The sequence below is a fragment of the Hypanus sabinus genome, chromosome 6 (assembly GCF_030144855.1).
Source record: "Hypanus sabinus isolate sHypSab1 chromosome 6, sHypSab1.hap1, whole genome shotgun sequence".
NCBI lineage: Eukaryota > Metazoa > Chordata > Chondrichthyes > Myliobatiformes > Dasyatidae > Hypanus > Hypanus sabinus.
The window spans coordinates 46,277,741-46,290,981 of NC_082711.1; the positions used below are offsets into that span (position 1 = coordinate 46,277,741).

At 39.2% G+C, this 13,241-nt stretch overlaps 1 protein-coding gene across 3 annotated transcripts in view; it reads left to right on the plus strand.

The window, feature by feature from the left end:
- LOC132395439 (protein adenylyltransferase SelO-like) overlaps positions 1-13,241 on the plus strand; it is a 68,354-nt gene that overhangs the window by 16,270 nt on the left and 38,843 nt on the right. For all 3 annotated transcript variants that reach the window (XM_059972050.1, XM_059972048.1, XM_059972051.1), the window contains 6 exons: positions 7,043-7,099; positions 7,185-7,283; positions 7,727-7,794; positions 7,912-7,999; positions 11,127-11,196; positions 11,336-11,408. In XM_059972050.1, the coding sequence (XP_059828033.1) occupies positions 7,043-7,099; positions 7,185-7,283; positions 7,727-7,794; positions 7,912-7,999; positions 11,127-11,196; positions 11,336-11,408 (455 nt within the window). The remainder of the gene's footprint in view (positions 1-7,042; positions 7,100-7,184; positions 7,284-7,726; positions 7,795-7,911; positions 8,000-11,126; positions 11,197-11,335; positions 11,409-13,241) is intronic.

Consider the following 13,241-nt stretch of genomic DNA (forward strand, 5'->3'; position numbering starts at 1 on the left):
AGCAATGATTCAGAAATTACATATACTATTGCAACTTAATTTTTGAACTATTCAACTTTACTCAATGTCCTGACATTTAGTTAGTTATTTTTCTTACAGAAATTCTGTAAGAACAAATTTTCTTCCTTATCTCAGATTTTAGGAGGGCAAAGAGAGGAAAAAAGTATGTGCATATTAAAGGGATGACAATAATCAAGGAAAGAGCAAGACCAGTAGGGTCCACAGGGGCAACTTGTGCTTGGAGCCAGACGATGTTGGTGAGGTCCATGGTAGTGTAGCAGTTAGCGCAACATTGTTGCAGTTCAGGGCATCAGAGTTCAGAGTTCAATCTCAGCAGCCTCTGTATGGAGTTTGGTCGTTCTCCTCATGGAATATGTGGGTTTTCCATGGGTACTCTGGTTTCCTCCCACAGTTTGGTTAGTAGGTTAACTGCTCATTGTAAATTGTTCCATGTTTAGTCTAGGGCTAATTCAAGGGGTTGTTGTTCCAGCTTGGCCAGAAGGGCTTGAATAATCTACTCCGTGCTGTATTTTTAAATAAATATTTCCCACTTATATTCACTAAAGAGAGAGGTACTGTAGTTAGAAAATTTGGGAAGGAAAATGGTGAAATTCTAGAACAAATTACCATTAAAAAAATGTCTTAGTGAACCCAAGATTTAGTGGTTCTTAAATTGATAAATTCCTTGTACCTAATGATATTTAACTCAGGCAGCTAACAGATACAGGAAGGAGACTGCTGGTGCACTTAGCAGAGATTTTTAAACCTTCACTGAAGCAAGTGAAGTGCAGATTACTGGAAGACTGCAAATGTACTTCATTTAAGAAAGACAACTCAAATAAGGCAGGTAATCACAGGCCTATGAGTCAATAGTCAGGCATTGGGAAGCTATTGGGAAAAAAAACAATTTTAAAGACCTGGACCTTGTATTGAGTAATGAGCTTGGCCAAGTGGCTGACCTTTCAGTGTGAGAACAATTGGGCAACAGTGATCACAACTTAAATTTTAAGATAGTTATGTATAAGGATTAAGTATGGACCTTGAGGGAGAGTTAATCAGGAATAGCTGTTTTTGGGGAAATCCACATCTGACCTGTGGATGGCATTTAAAGTCCATCTGCAGGACTACAGGACAGATATGTTCCAGTAAGAAGAAAGGACAAGGATAGTACAGTAAGGGAAACTTGCATGTTGAGAGGTGGTGAATTTATTCAAAAAGGAAAAGATATGTGAAGTTTAAGAAACTAAAATCAAAGAGCCTTTGTGGAATACAAGAAAGCCAGAAAAGAACTCAAGAATGGAATTAGGAAAACTAGGAGAAATGGCCACAGCAAGTAGGATTAAAGAGAATCCCAAAGCATTCTATACATATATAGAGAGCAAGAGGACAACTAGGGAGCAGGTTAGACATCAAAAGGATAATGAAGGAAAGGTGGCAGATGTGTGTGAGATCCTAAATGAGTACTTACCAAGGAGAAGGACATGGAGGAGAGTTAGATCAGTGTACAATGTGCTAATTTGCTAGGACTGTCACAAGGGGACATGGAGACTAGACCCAAATGCAGGACATAGGCACTGAAGTACTAGGAGCAGGACAGGAACAACAAGATGGGGAAACCATGGCATGCAACAGTGATCCTAGGGTTCAGAGAGCTCATGGCAGAGGATGGGTCTATGGGACAAGGAACACTGGGAGGACAGCCCCCTGGGTAGGCCACATAGCTCCTGGGCAGGGCCACCTCCCAGGCAGGAACACAGGGGCCTGGGCAAGACACAGAGCACCTGGGCAGGTTGCAGGGCACAGCCCATCAGAAGCAAGGGGTAGGAAAGGGTCAGAGTTCCCCCCACCAGGCAACAGCAGCCTGGCCTGCTTACCCAACAGAGGTAAGGGATCAGAAGGAGCTCAGTCCAGGGTGACTACAAGAACAGACTTACAGAACTAGATGATTAACAGTAGGTACTCCAAGCCAGGGTCAAAATAGGCTCAACCGACCCAACCCAGACTCAGTTCCAGAACCCCTATATATACACCTGCCAGCCAATAGGTCTCAGGTGCACCTCCTTAAGCCAAGATGATCCTATTTGGGTTTAAGGGTGAAGGGGGGACAGCTACAAGACCCGGTGTCTGGAGTCTGTGGACCGGATCAAGACTTGGAATGCAGGCCCCGGACTGGACCATAACAAGGACATTATAAGAGAATTAAGGAGTTTAGGGTATCTTAAAGAATATTAAGCTGTATTTATTATTTGTTGATTTTTTTTTCTTTTGTGTACTTGCACAATTTATCTTTTGAACATTGGTTGTTTGTAAGGGTACAGTTTTTCATTGGGTCTGTTGTATTTCTTTGTATTTGCTGTGAATGCCCACAAGAAAATGAATCTCAGGGTAGTATTTGGTGACAGATACGTACTTTGGTAATAAATTTACCTTGAACTTTGCGGTGGATGTCCCCAGGGCCTGATGGGATATACCAGATTATTGAGAGATTAAATTCTAGGGGCCTTAACCGATATCTTAATTTCTTCTCCAACCAGAGGCAAGGTCCTGGAGGATTGGCAAGTAGCTAATAGAACATAGAATAAGTACAACACATTACAGGCCCTTCCACCCACAATATTATGCCGACCCACAAACCCTGCCTCCCATATAACCCCCACCTTAAATTCCCCCATATACCTGTCCCATAGTCTCTTAAACTTCACTAGTGTATCTGCCCCCACCACTGACTCAGGCAGTGCATTCCATGCACCAACCACTCTCTGAGTAAAAAACCTTCCTCTAATATCCCTCTTCAACTTCCCTCCCCTTACCTTAAAGCCATATCCTCTTGTACTGAGCAGTGGTGCCCTGGGGAAGAGGCGCTAGCTATCCATTCTATCTATTCCTCTTAATATCTTGTACAACTCTATCATGTCTACTCTCATCCTCCTTCTCTCCAAAGAGTAAAGCCCTAGCTCCCTTAATCTCTGATTATAATGAATACTCTCTAAACCAGGCAGCATCCCGGTAAGTCTCCTCTGTACCCTTTCCAATGATTCCATATCCTTCCTATAGTGAGGCGACCAGAACTGGACATAGTACTGCAAGTGTAGCCTAACCAGAGTTTTATAGAGCTGCATCATTACATCACAACTCTTAAACTCTATCCCTCAACTTATGAAGGCTAACACCCCATAAGCTTTCTTAACTACCCTATCTACCTGTGAAGCAACTTTCAGGGATCTGTGGACATGTACCCCCAGATCCCTCTGCTCCTCCACACTACCAAGTATCCTGTCATTTACTTTGTATTTTGCCTTGAAGTTTGTCCTTCCAAAGTGTACCACCTCACACTTCTCCGGGTTGAACTCCATCTGCCACTTCTCAGCCCACTTCTGTATCCTATCCATGTCTCTCTGCAATCTTCAACAATTCTCTACACTATCTACGACACCACCAACCTTTGTGTTGCCTGCAAACTTGCCAACCCACCCTTCTACCCCCACATCCAGGTCGTTAATAAAAATCACGAAAAATAGAGGTCCCAGAACAGATCCTTATGGGACACCACTAGTCACAACACTCCAATCTGAACATACTCCCTCCACCACGACCCTCTGCTTTCTGCAGTCAAGCCAATTCTGAATCCACCTGGCCAAACTTCCCTGGATCCCATGCCTTCTGACTTTCTAAATAAGCCTACCGTGTGGAACCTTGTCAAATGCCTTACTAAAATCCATGTAGATCACATCCACTGCACTACCCTCATCTATATGCCTGGTCCCCTCCTCAAAGAACTCTATCAGGCTTGTTAGACATGATCTGCGCTTCACAAAGCTATGCTGACTGTCCCTGATCAGACCATGATTCTCTAAATGCCCATAGATCCTATCTCTAAGAATCTTTTCCAACAGCTTTCCCACCACAGACATAAGGCTCACTGGTCTATAATTACCCAGACAATCCCTACTACCTTTTTTGAACAAGGGGACAACATTCGCCTCCCTCCAATGTTCTTCCATTATTCAAAAAGGGAAATAAGGATAATCCTGGAACCTATAGACCAGTGAGTCTCATGTCATTTGGAGGGAAGTTACTGGAGACGGTTCTTAGGGTTAGGATTTATGAGGAATTGGAAAACCAATGCGTGATTAAGAACAGTCAGCGTTGATATGTGTCATGCAGGCCACATTTTACTAATTTGATTGAGTTTTTGGAGTAGGCGCTGAAAGTGATTGACGAAAGTAGAGCTGTGGGTGTTGTCTATGTGGATTTTAGTAAGGCACTTGACATGGTTCTTCATGAGGGGCTCATTCAGAAATTGAAACATGAGATTGACAGTGATTTGGAATTTGGATTCAGATTTGGCTTGTCCATAGAAGACAGAGAGTATTGGTCAATGGGGCTTAATCTAGCTGGTGGTCTGTCACTAATGATGTTCTTCAGGGATCCATACTGGGACCTCTGCTGTTTGTTAAATGACCTGGATGAAAATGTAAATGGGCAAGCTAGTAAGTTTACAAATGATTGGTATAAAAGATTGGCAAAGGACATGATGTGATATAGATCAGTTGCAGAAATGGACAGAAAAATGACAGATGGAATTTAAATGCTCCCAGATGGAAGGAGACAAAAATGCTGCTGATGGCAAGACTGATGACTGCTGATGTACAGAGGGAATTTGGGGTCTGTGTCCATAGCTCTGAAAGTGTCGACATGGGTTGATAGATTAGTAAAGGCATACAGCATGTTTGCTTTTATTAAGAATTAAGTTCAGGAGTCAAGAGATTATGTTGCAGCTTTATAACACTCTAGTTAGACTACATCTGAAGTATTGCATTCATGGTCACTCCATTATAGGAAGGATGTGGAGGCTTTAGAGAGGCTCCAGAAGAGGTTTGCCAGGATGCTTCCTGGATCAGAGTATACGTTACAAGGAGAGGTCAGACAAATTTAGGTTGATACTTCAGTGTGGTAGAAGTTGTGAGAAGATGTGACAGAAGTTTATAAGACTATAAGATATAGAAGTGGAAGTAGTCCATTCAGCCCATCAAGCCTGCTCCACCATTCAATCATGGGCTGATCCAATTCTTCTAGTCCCCTACCCTCTCATACCCTCTGATGCCCTGGCAAATCTAGAACCCATTTATTTCTACCTTAAATGCAGCCAATCACTCTGCATCTCTGTTCTAAATGGACATCCTTCAATCCTGAAGTGGTGCCCTCTTGTCCTGGACTCCCCTAACATGAGAAATAACTTTGCCATATGTAATCTGTTCAGGCCTTTTAAAATTCAGTATGTTTCTATGAGATCATTCTCCTGAGCTTCAGGGAATACAGGTGAAGAGCTGCCAGATGTTCCTCGTACAATAACCCTTTGATTCCTGGAATCATTCTCGTGAATCTTCTCTGAACCCTCTCCAATGTCAGTATGTCCTTTCTAAAAGAAGGAGCCCAAATCTGCACACAATACTCATGGGGTTTCACGGGTGGCTTATAGAATTTCGACATCACATCCTTGCTCTTATATTCTATACCTCTAGAAATGAATGCCAACATTGCATTTGCCTTCATCACCACCAATCTTATAAGATTATGAGAAGCATAGACAGAAAGACAGACCTTTTCTTGAGGGTTGAAATATTTGATGCCAGAGGGAATTTTTTGTCAGGTGAGAAGGGTTAAGTTCAAAGGAGATCTGTGCGGCAAGTTTGGAATGAGCTGCCTGGAGTGGTGATGGAAGCATTCTAGAGGCTTTCAGATGGCAGATGAATATGCAAGAAATGGAAAGGTATGGTCATTGTGTAGAAAGATAGGATTAGTGTGGTTGGGCATTCGACTGATAATTTCATTAGTTCAGCACAATATTATGGACTGAAGAGTCTGTTACTGCACTGTGCTATTCTATGTGCTATATTAATTGGAAAGGCAAGGATTAAAAGATAATCAATATAAATTTGTTAGGTAGAGATCCAGTTGACCAATTTGAATGGATTTCTTAACAAGGTAAGAAGTATATTGGTGAGGGTGGTTGATCTAGTCCATAAAGACTTCAGAAAAGCCTTTGACAAGGTCCTATGTGGAAAACTGATTAAAAGATTAGAGCCCAAGGTAATCAGATTAAGTTGGCAAATTGGATCCAAAATTGGCTTGGTAAAAAGTGGCAGAGGATGATGGAAGTTGGATGATCTTGTTACGGAAAGCTTGTAAACCCAATGATCATTGCTAGGACCCAATTGCCTTTTCTATACGTTAAAGATCTCAATGTGAATGTAGGAGATAACATTGATTAATTCACAAATGATATAAAATTGGTATTGATAGTAAAGAAAGTAGACAATTTATAATAGCCAACTAACCTACCACTGCACATCTTTGGGATATGAAAAACAATTAGGACCATATGTTCATAGTGAAAATTTACAAATAATGCTTCAGAGGTCTTGATTAATCCTAGTTTTCTGAAAGTGTTAGGCAGCGTCTACAATAGCTGTACTCTCCTGCCATCATCACACTACTGTGTCACCTTCTGAGTGATGGGATGTGACAATTGTTGCTGAAAGATTATGCTGGTCATCAGATTTTTTTCCGCTATATGCATCATGAAATGAATGAAGAAATAAAATCTCATTTTCAGTTTTGCAGACGATGTTTTTGCATAGCATCACACATTTTGCAAATGACAGCATAATGATCATAATCGAATAATCAAAGCATAATCAAAGAGTCTCGGCCCGAAATGTCGACAGTACTTCTTCCTATAGATGCTGCCTGGCCTGCTGTGTTCCACCAGCATTTTGTGTGTGTTGTTTGAATTTCCAGCATCTGCAGATTTCCTCGTGTTTGCATAATGACATAGTTACAGATCAAGTAACAAATTGAAATGAAGATATGTAATATGTTCTATAAATGTAAAAGGATATTTCTAACAATTAAGTTTCCATTACTGGGAAATTATAGTGAATCAAGTAATTCAATTTTAATATAAATTATCAATATTAAAATAGTTAGAAGTGACATTATTAATATGATAATTTATTACAAATCAGCTGTCTAATTACAGGCATGGTACAAGATGGGAGCTCCAACTAAAAGGCTCTGGGAAGACTCCTTATTCTCGGTAACATTGACATATTTTCACTCAGTAATACTTATTTTTAATTAGTACTGTACTGCTTTTTCTTGACTGAAATATTGTTTTCCAGGAATGGTGATGGTCGTGCTGTTCTACGGTCATCATTAAGAGAATTTCTCTGTAGTGAGGCCCTGAATTATCTTGGAATCCCTACCAGCAGAGCAGCCAGGTATATATTCAAAAAAAGCTCAAGAATTGTTAATCTCTGACTGTTCCAAGAGAAAATTAATATTCCTTTTATCCAGATGCTTGACCTGCTAAGTGTTGCCAAATATTTCTATTTTTTAATTAGTTTACAGTACTTACAGTGTTTTCCACTATTGTTTTAGTTTTTGCTTCATTTTCATTTCCAGAAATGATCACATTGGAAAAGATTTGCTTGTCTCACCACAAGGATTTCTGTATTTCACTTGAATCTTATTCACATTCACTACATTTTCCTTGTATTTTATCTTGTAAGTTAAAAAAGCTTAGTGATTACCTTTTCAAAAATTGACAGTAATGCTGTTGATTTAAGTAATTTGTAATTTTACTGAATTATTTATCTAGCCTAGATATAAATTACCTAGATGATCTTGAACTTAATTTTTTTTGTTGCCACTTTTTCTACAGTATTGTTTTAAGCAATGATGATGTAAAAAGGGATCAGTTCTACAATGGAAATGTGAAGAATGAAAAAGGTGCACATTTTAAGCTAGTACACAAATCTGTAATTTCAAACAAAATGAAAATAAATTCACATCTCATTAAGATATGGTGGATTATATGATTTTATTGTCTTTATTATGTTCTTCAAGGTGCAATAGTTCTTCGTGTTGCTAAATCTTGGTTTCGCTTTGGATCACTGGAAATTTTAGCTTACTCTGGAGAGATTGAATTGTTAAGGTAATTTTAATAATTTTTGCAGCCATGTTGAATTATCAATGGTTACGTAGCCATTGTATATTTTTCATTCCACATAAAGCTAGCTTATAAATATGAGAACATCTGCAGATACTGGAAATCCAAATCAACACACAGAAAATGCTGGAGGAACTCAGCAGGTGAGACAGTCGATGTTTTGGGCTGAGACCCTTCTTCAGGACTGTGAAGGGTTTTGGCATGAAACGTTGAGTGTTTATTCATTTCCATAGATGGCTGCCTGAATTGCTGAGTTCCTCTGGCATTTTGTGTGTGTTGCTTAAACTAGATTGGTTAGGAAGGTGACAGTTAAAATATAACCGTTTATCCAGTGAATGTGCGATGTGACACATTCCAGTGTAGGTCTGTAGTCTAGTGTAGCTTTCTCTGTGTTTTTTTTTACTTAGTTCAGTCTAGTTTTTGTACTGTGTCATGTAACACCATGGTCCTGAAAAACGTCGTCTAATTTTTACTATGTACTGTACCAGCAGTTATGGTCAAAATGATAATAAAAGTGACTTGACTTGACACCTGTTACTGAGTTACATATGTGCACATTTATTTTCCTTTACCTATTCCAGAGTCTGAACTTTTCAGACACTTGATCTTTCCTGAGCCATGGTTTGCCTTGGTTCAATTGATTTAAATGTCCTGGGCAGGGACCAGTTTGAAATTCAATGGCCAATCAAATAATGCAGCTCTTTGATGAAAACAGTCACTAAGTTGCCAGAATTCAATTTAGCTCTGCTGTATTCAAAGCAGTTGAATTGAACTCCCACAACTAGTTGGCTGCCTCTCTAGAGACCTCTCGGATTATTAGTTACATGTCACATTATTTCTATGGAATCCCCATGTACTGACTTGTTTTGAGGGAAGTTTCTCTCCATTCCCCAGACTAAGCACGTGCAAGGGGGCAGAGATACAGTAACAGTTTCCGTATTCCTGTTTTCTGTACCTTTTGCATAGCAATTTTTCACACAAAAAGTATAGGAAGAGAAAATGGGGTCACTCTTTTCAAAATTACTGTAATCTTCCTCAAAAAATTCTCCTGTACTTTCCATGAATCAGCAGTTCTATCTAATTCTTTGTTCCCCATATTATGTTCTTAACTGTTTTCTCTCATTTGTGCATCTGACTCTATTTGCATTTGGTCAAAATTCTTTTGAGTTAATTCTGTTGCATTTCTTGTTTAAATTAGATCTTTAAAATGGGTGAATTGAAGATAAATAACATGTTTGGACAATTATATTAATTGTTGCAATTAAAATCATAGAGTAAACTTAAAGGTTAACTAAAGTAAAAATTAATGTCATAGAATAAACAGGCACTTCTGTCCAACTTGCCCGTGCCAATTAATGCGGCCACCTAAGCTATTCCTATTTCCCTCCATTTGCACTATATCCCTCTAAACCCTTCCTGTACTTATCTAAATGTCTTTTAAATATTGTTATTGGACCTACCTCAACTATTTCTCTGGCAGCTCATTTTGTATGTGTACCACTTGCTGAATGAATTAATGAAAGCTTTCATGTTAAACATACATTTTGTGACATTATCTCAAAATTTCATTTGTTAGGCATACTGCAAATGTAGAATGTTTGACTGGGAAAAAAATACTTAGAAATCGCAAGATGTGGCTAGTTTATTGTTCTTAGTTGGGTTGCTACTCTGGTTAAAAAATTGCATCAATTTATGTGGTGTTTATACAGTTCCAGCATTCTAATCTCAAATTCTAATCCTTGGTTGATAAAGGAAAGTGGAATATAAGTTTGTTTAGGCAGCTGCACTCTCATTTGAAAAATGAAGTGAACTTGGATTAGAGTGATTTGCACATATCTCTTGGTCCATGGGATTTTCTCTAGCGCCCCCCCCCCCCCACATATCACATTCCCTCCTGCAGCCAAGTAACATCAACAGAAGTGCAATGCACAAAGTGTAGCCCTGCGAGAATATCATATTAAATGGCCTGAAAAGTGACTGTTTTAATCAAACAGAGACACTCTTTTATTCTGCAGCTAGAGGATCAAGTTAATTCTAAATGACTAATATTACCAGGTACTTTGAAGCAAAGAGGAAGTATAATTGGGGCTTATCTGTTGACTTTTCCTGCAAGTTTCTTTTGGCAACCTGATGTAGTATAGTATGGCCCACTAATGTGGGTAGTTTGTAAGGAAAAACTCCCGTGTCCCCTGTCCATAGGGGATGCTATAAAGGCACCATGTAGATTCAACTCTTCTCATCTGCTTTCAACTCCCAATTTTCATAAGACCTGGAAAACCTAGCTATCACATTTTATTGTCAATGTTTTTTATATAAACATGAAAGCAGACAACCTTATAATTGTAAGTAACTATTTTATAAGAATAGGTTGATTGTCAGCTCCTTGTTCTGATAACAGAAGAATTGGGTAGTAGTGTAAAAGGGCTGGATTCTTTTATGAATTTATCGAATTATACAGTACTTGCAAAAGGCCTGGGGACATAAATATATAAATGTCTTAAGCTCTTGTTAACGTTGGTAAACGTTTAGTAGATAGAGTACTGTGCAAAAGTCTTAGGTACTCTAGCTATATATATGTATTTTGCACAGTCTTGTATAATCTTTCACTCACGCTGCTTTTTAGAGGAAGATTCAGCATGATCATTTTTCTATCTATTATAGTTTTTTTTTTGCCTTAGCTATTTTAACCGCTATCTTATACCATGTAAAATGATTTGCTTTTCTGCTGAAGTAACACTCTGATATGTTCTTTAAAGATGTGGTAGGATAGTTTTACTTCGGGCCTGGCCTTCCGTTTATTTTGAGGACGGCATTGAGATTTATTTCAGAGAATCATAGAATGGTGCAGCATGGAGGGGTGCCATTGACACTTTGTTCGTTCTTTTCAAAGGCAATCCTATTTGATTCTTCCATGATACATTCCCCACATTCCTACACTTTTGTTCTCATTCAGATATTCATTCAATAGCATTTTAAAGGCCACTGTTGAGTCAATTATTTCCAAGTCCAACCACCACTTCACTTGTGCAAAAGCCCATATTGTTCTTATGCTTATCACAATTTTTCTTTTATTCTTGTGGCTTCACATACATTATTCCTTTCTTCCCTCAAGGAAATTGGTGGACTTTATTATTGAGCAACATTTTCCTTTGATAAATGTGACCAGTTCAGACAAGTATCTGGTATGTTTTATGATACATAATTTCATTGTATAATTGATAGAATTGGTAATTTATGTAATATTTAACAATATTGAAATATTTTGGTTTTCTTGCCAAGAATTTAACTAAAATTTTTCTTATCATCACTTTATTATTACAGGAGTTTTTCTCTCAAGTTGTTACTGATACCGCGCATCTTATTACACATTGGATGTCAGTAGGATTTGCACATGGTATGACTTATTATCTAAAGCACCAGTCAAACTACTCAAAGATTTGCATCAATAACAGGTTTAGCTGAAACAGAATTCTTTTGAGCTTATTGATATTCTGCTATGAGATATGTTAAAATGTTCACTGGAAAGACCGATTACTTTCAATTCTTCAGACTCTCTCAGTATGTTACTAAATTTCGGAAAATCAGAATGCCATTTGCACTGCTGTTCATTTTCACTCTCAGCATCAGTTGTAGTAATATGCCAAAGTTATCTAATGACAAACAAGAGAACATCTGCAGATGGTGGAAATCTAAGCAACACACACAAATGCTGGAGGAACTCAGCAGGCCATGCAGCATCTATGGAAAATATGTACAATCGACCTATTGGGTCAAAACTCTTTGGCAGGACTGGAGAAAAAAAGCTGAGGAGTAGATTTGAAACACCAGGCAAGAGGTGGAACTTGGAGGGGGAGGAATGAAGCAAAGAGCTAGGAATTTGATTGGTGAAAGAGACAGAAGGCCATGGAAGGAAGAAAAAAGGGGTGGGGAAGGACCACCAGAGGGAGGTGATGGGCGGGCAAGGGGATAACATAAGAGAGGGACAAGGGGATGGGAAATGGTGAAAACACGAGAGAAGGACAAGGGAATGGGAAATGGAATACAACTTGTATTTCATTTGGGTAGCCTCCAACCTGATGGTATGAATATCGATTTCTCAAACTTCCAGTAATGCCCCCCCCCCACATTTTATCATTCCCCATCCCCTTGTCCCTCTCCCATGTTATCTTTTTGCCAGCCTGTTGCCTTCCTCTGGTGCTCCTCCCACCCCCCCTGCCTTTTTTTGCTTTCTTCCGTGATCTTTTGTCTCTTTCATCAATCAACTTCCTAGCTCTTTGCTTCATCCCTCCCCTCCAGTTTTCACCTGGCGTTTCTCTCTCCCCTCCCCCACCTTTCAGATCTATTCCTCAGCTTTTTCTCTCCAGTCCTGCCGAAGGGTTTCGGCCTGAGATGTCAGTTGTACTTTCTAACATAGATGCTGCCTGGCCTGCTGAGTTCCTCCAGTATTTTGTGTGTCTTGCCAAAGTTATCTGTTTATCTGTCAAGTTGGTATCTATGCAGGCAGTTCTCCAAACAATCCCCCAATTCTGCAACACTGTTTGCAATCCTTCAGTTGTTCTTTCCTACCAGTTTTGGCACACCTTTCTTCTAATCTAATATTCATCTAAAACTTAGAGCATACTGCAGGAGGCCTCATATCCTATTCTCTTGCTTGTTCTGATTCTTAACTGATTTCTGTTTTGAACTTTCCCACAATCATCTGATTTCTGTAGACAGCTCCCCCCTGTTGGACTAACTAAACATATCTAACACAAACAGTAGAGAAGAAAGCAAATGTTCTTACTTCATATTTCCCTGGAGACTTAAAAATCTAACAATCTCTCATGGAGTCATGAGTTATACAACATGGAAAAGGCCTTTCAGCCCAATTCCTACATTTTGACTTCTTTCATTTGACCTGTTTTCCTGCAAACATTTATGGTCCATGAACCTGTCATAATGTCATTTAAACATTTTAATTTTAGCTATGTCATGTACCCACCTTATTCTGTATAGGTCATAGACAGTATAACACAGAAACATTCAAGCCAAACCATTCAAACTGACTGTTCCCATCAACCTGTACTGAACTCTCTTCCCCTACCATCCATGTACCATCCAAACTTTCCTTAAACATTGAAATCGAGCTCGCATGCACTACTTGTGCTAGCAGCTAGTTCCACACTCTCATGACCCTCTGAGTGAAGAAGTTTTCCCTCATGTTCCCCTAAGCTTTTCAGCTTTCACC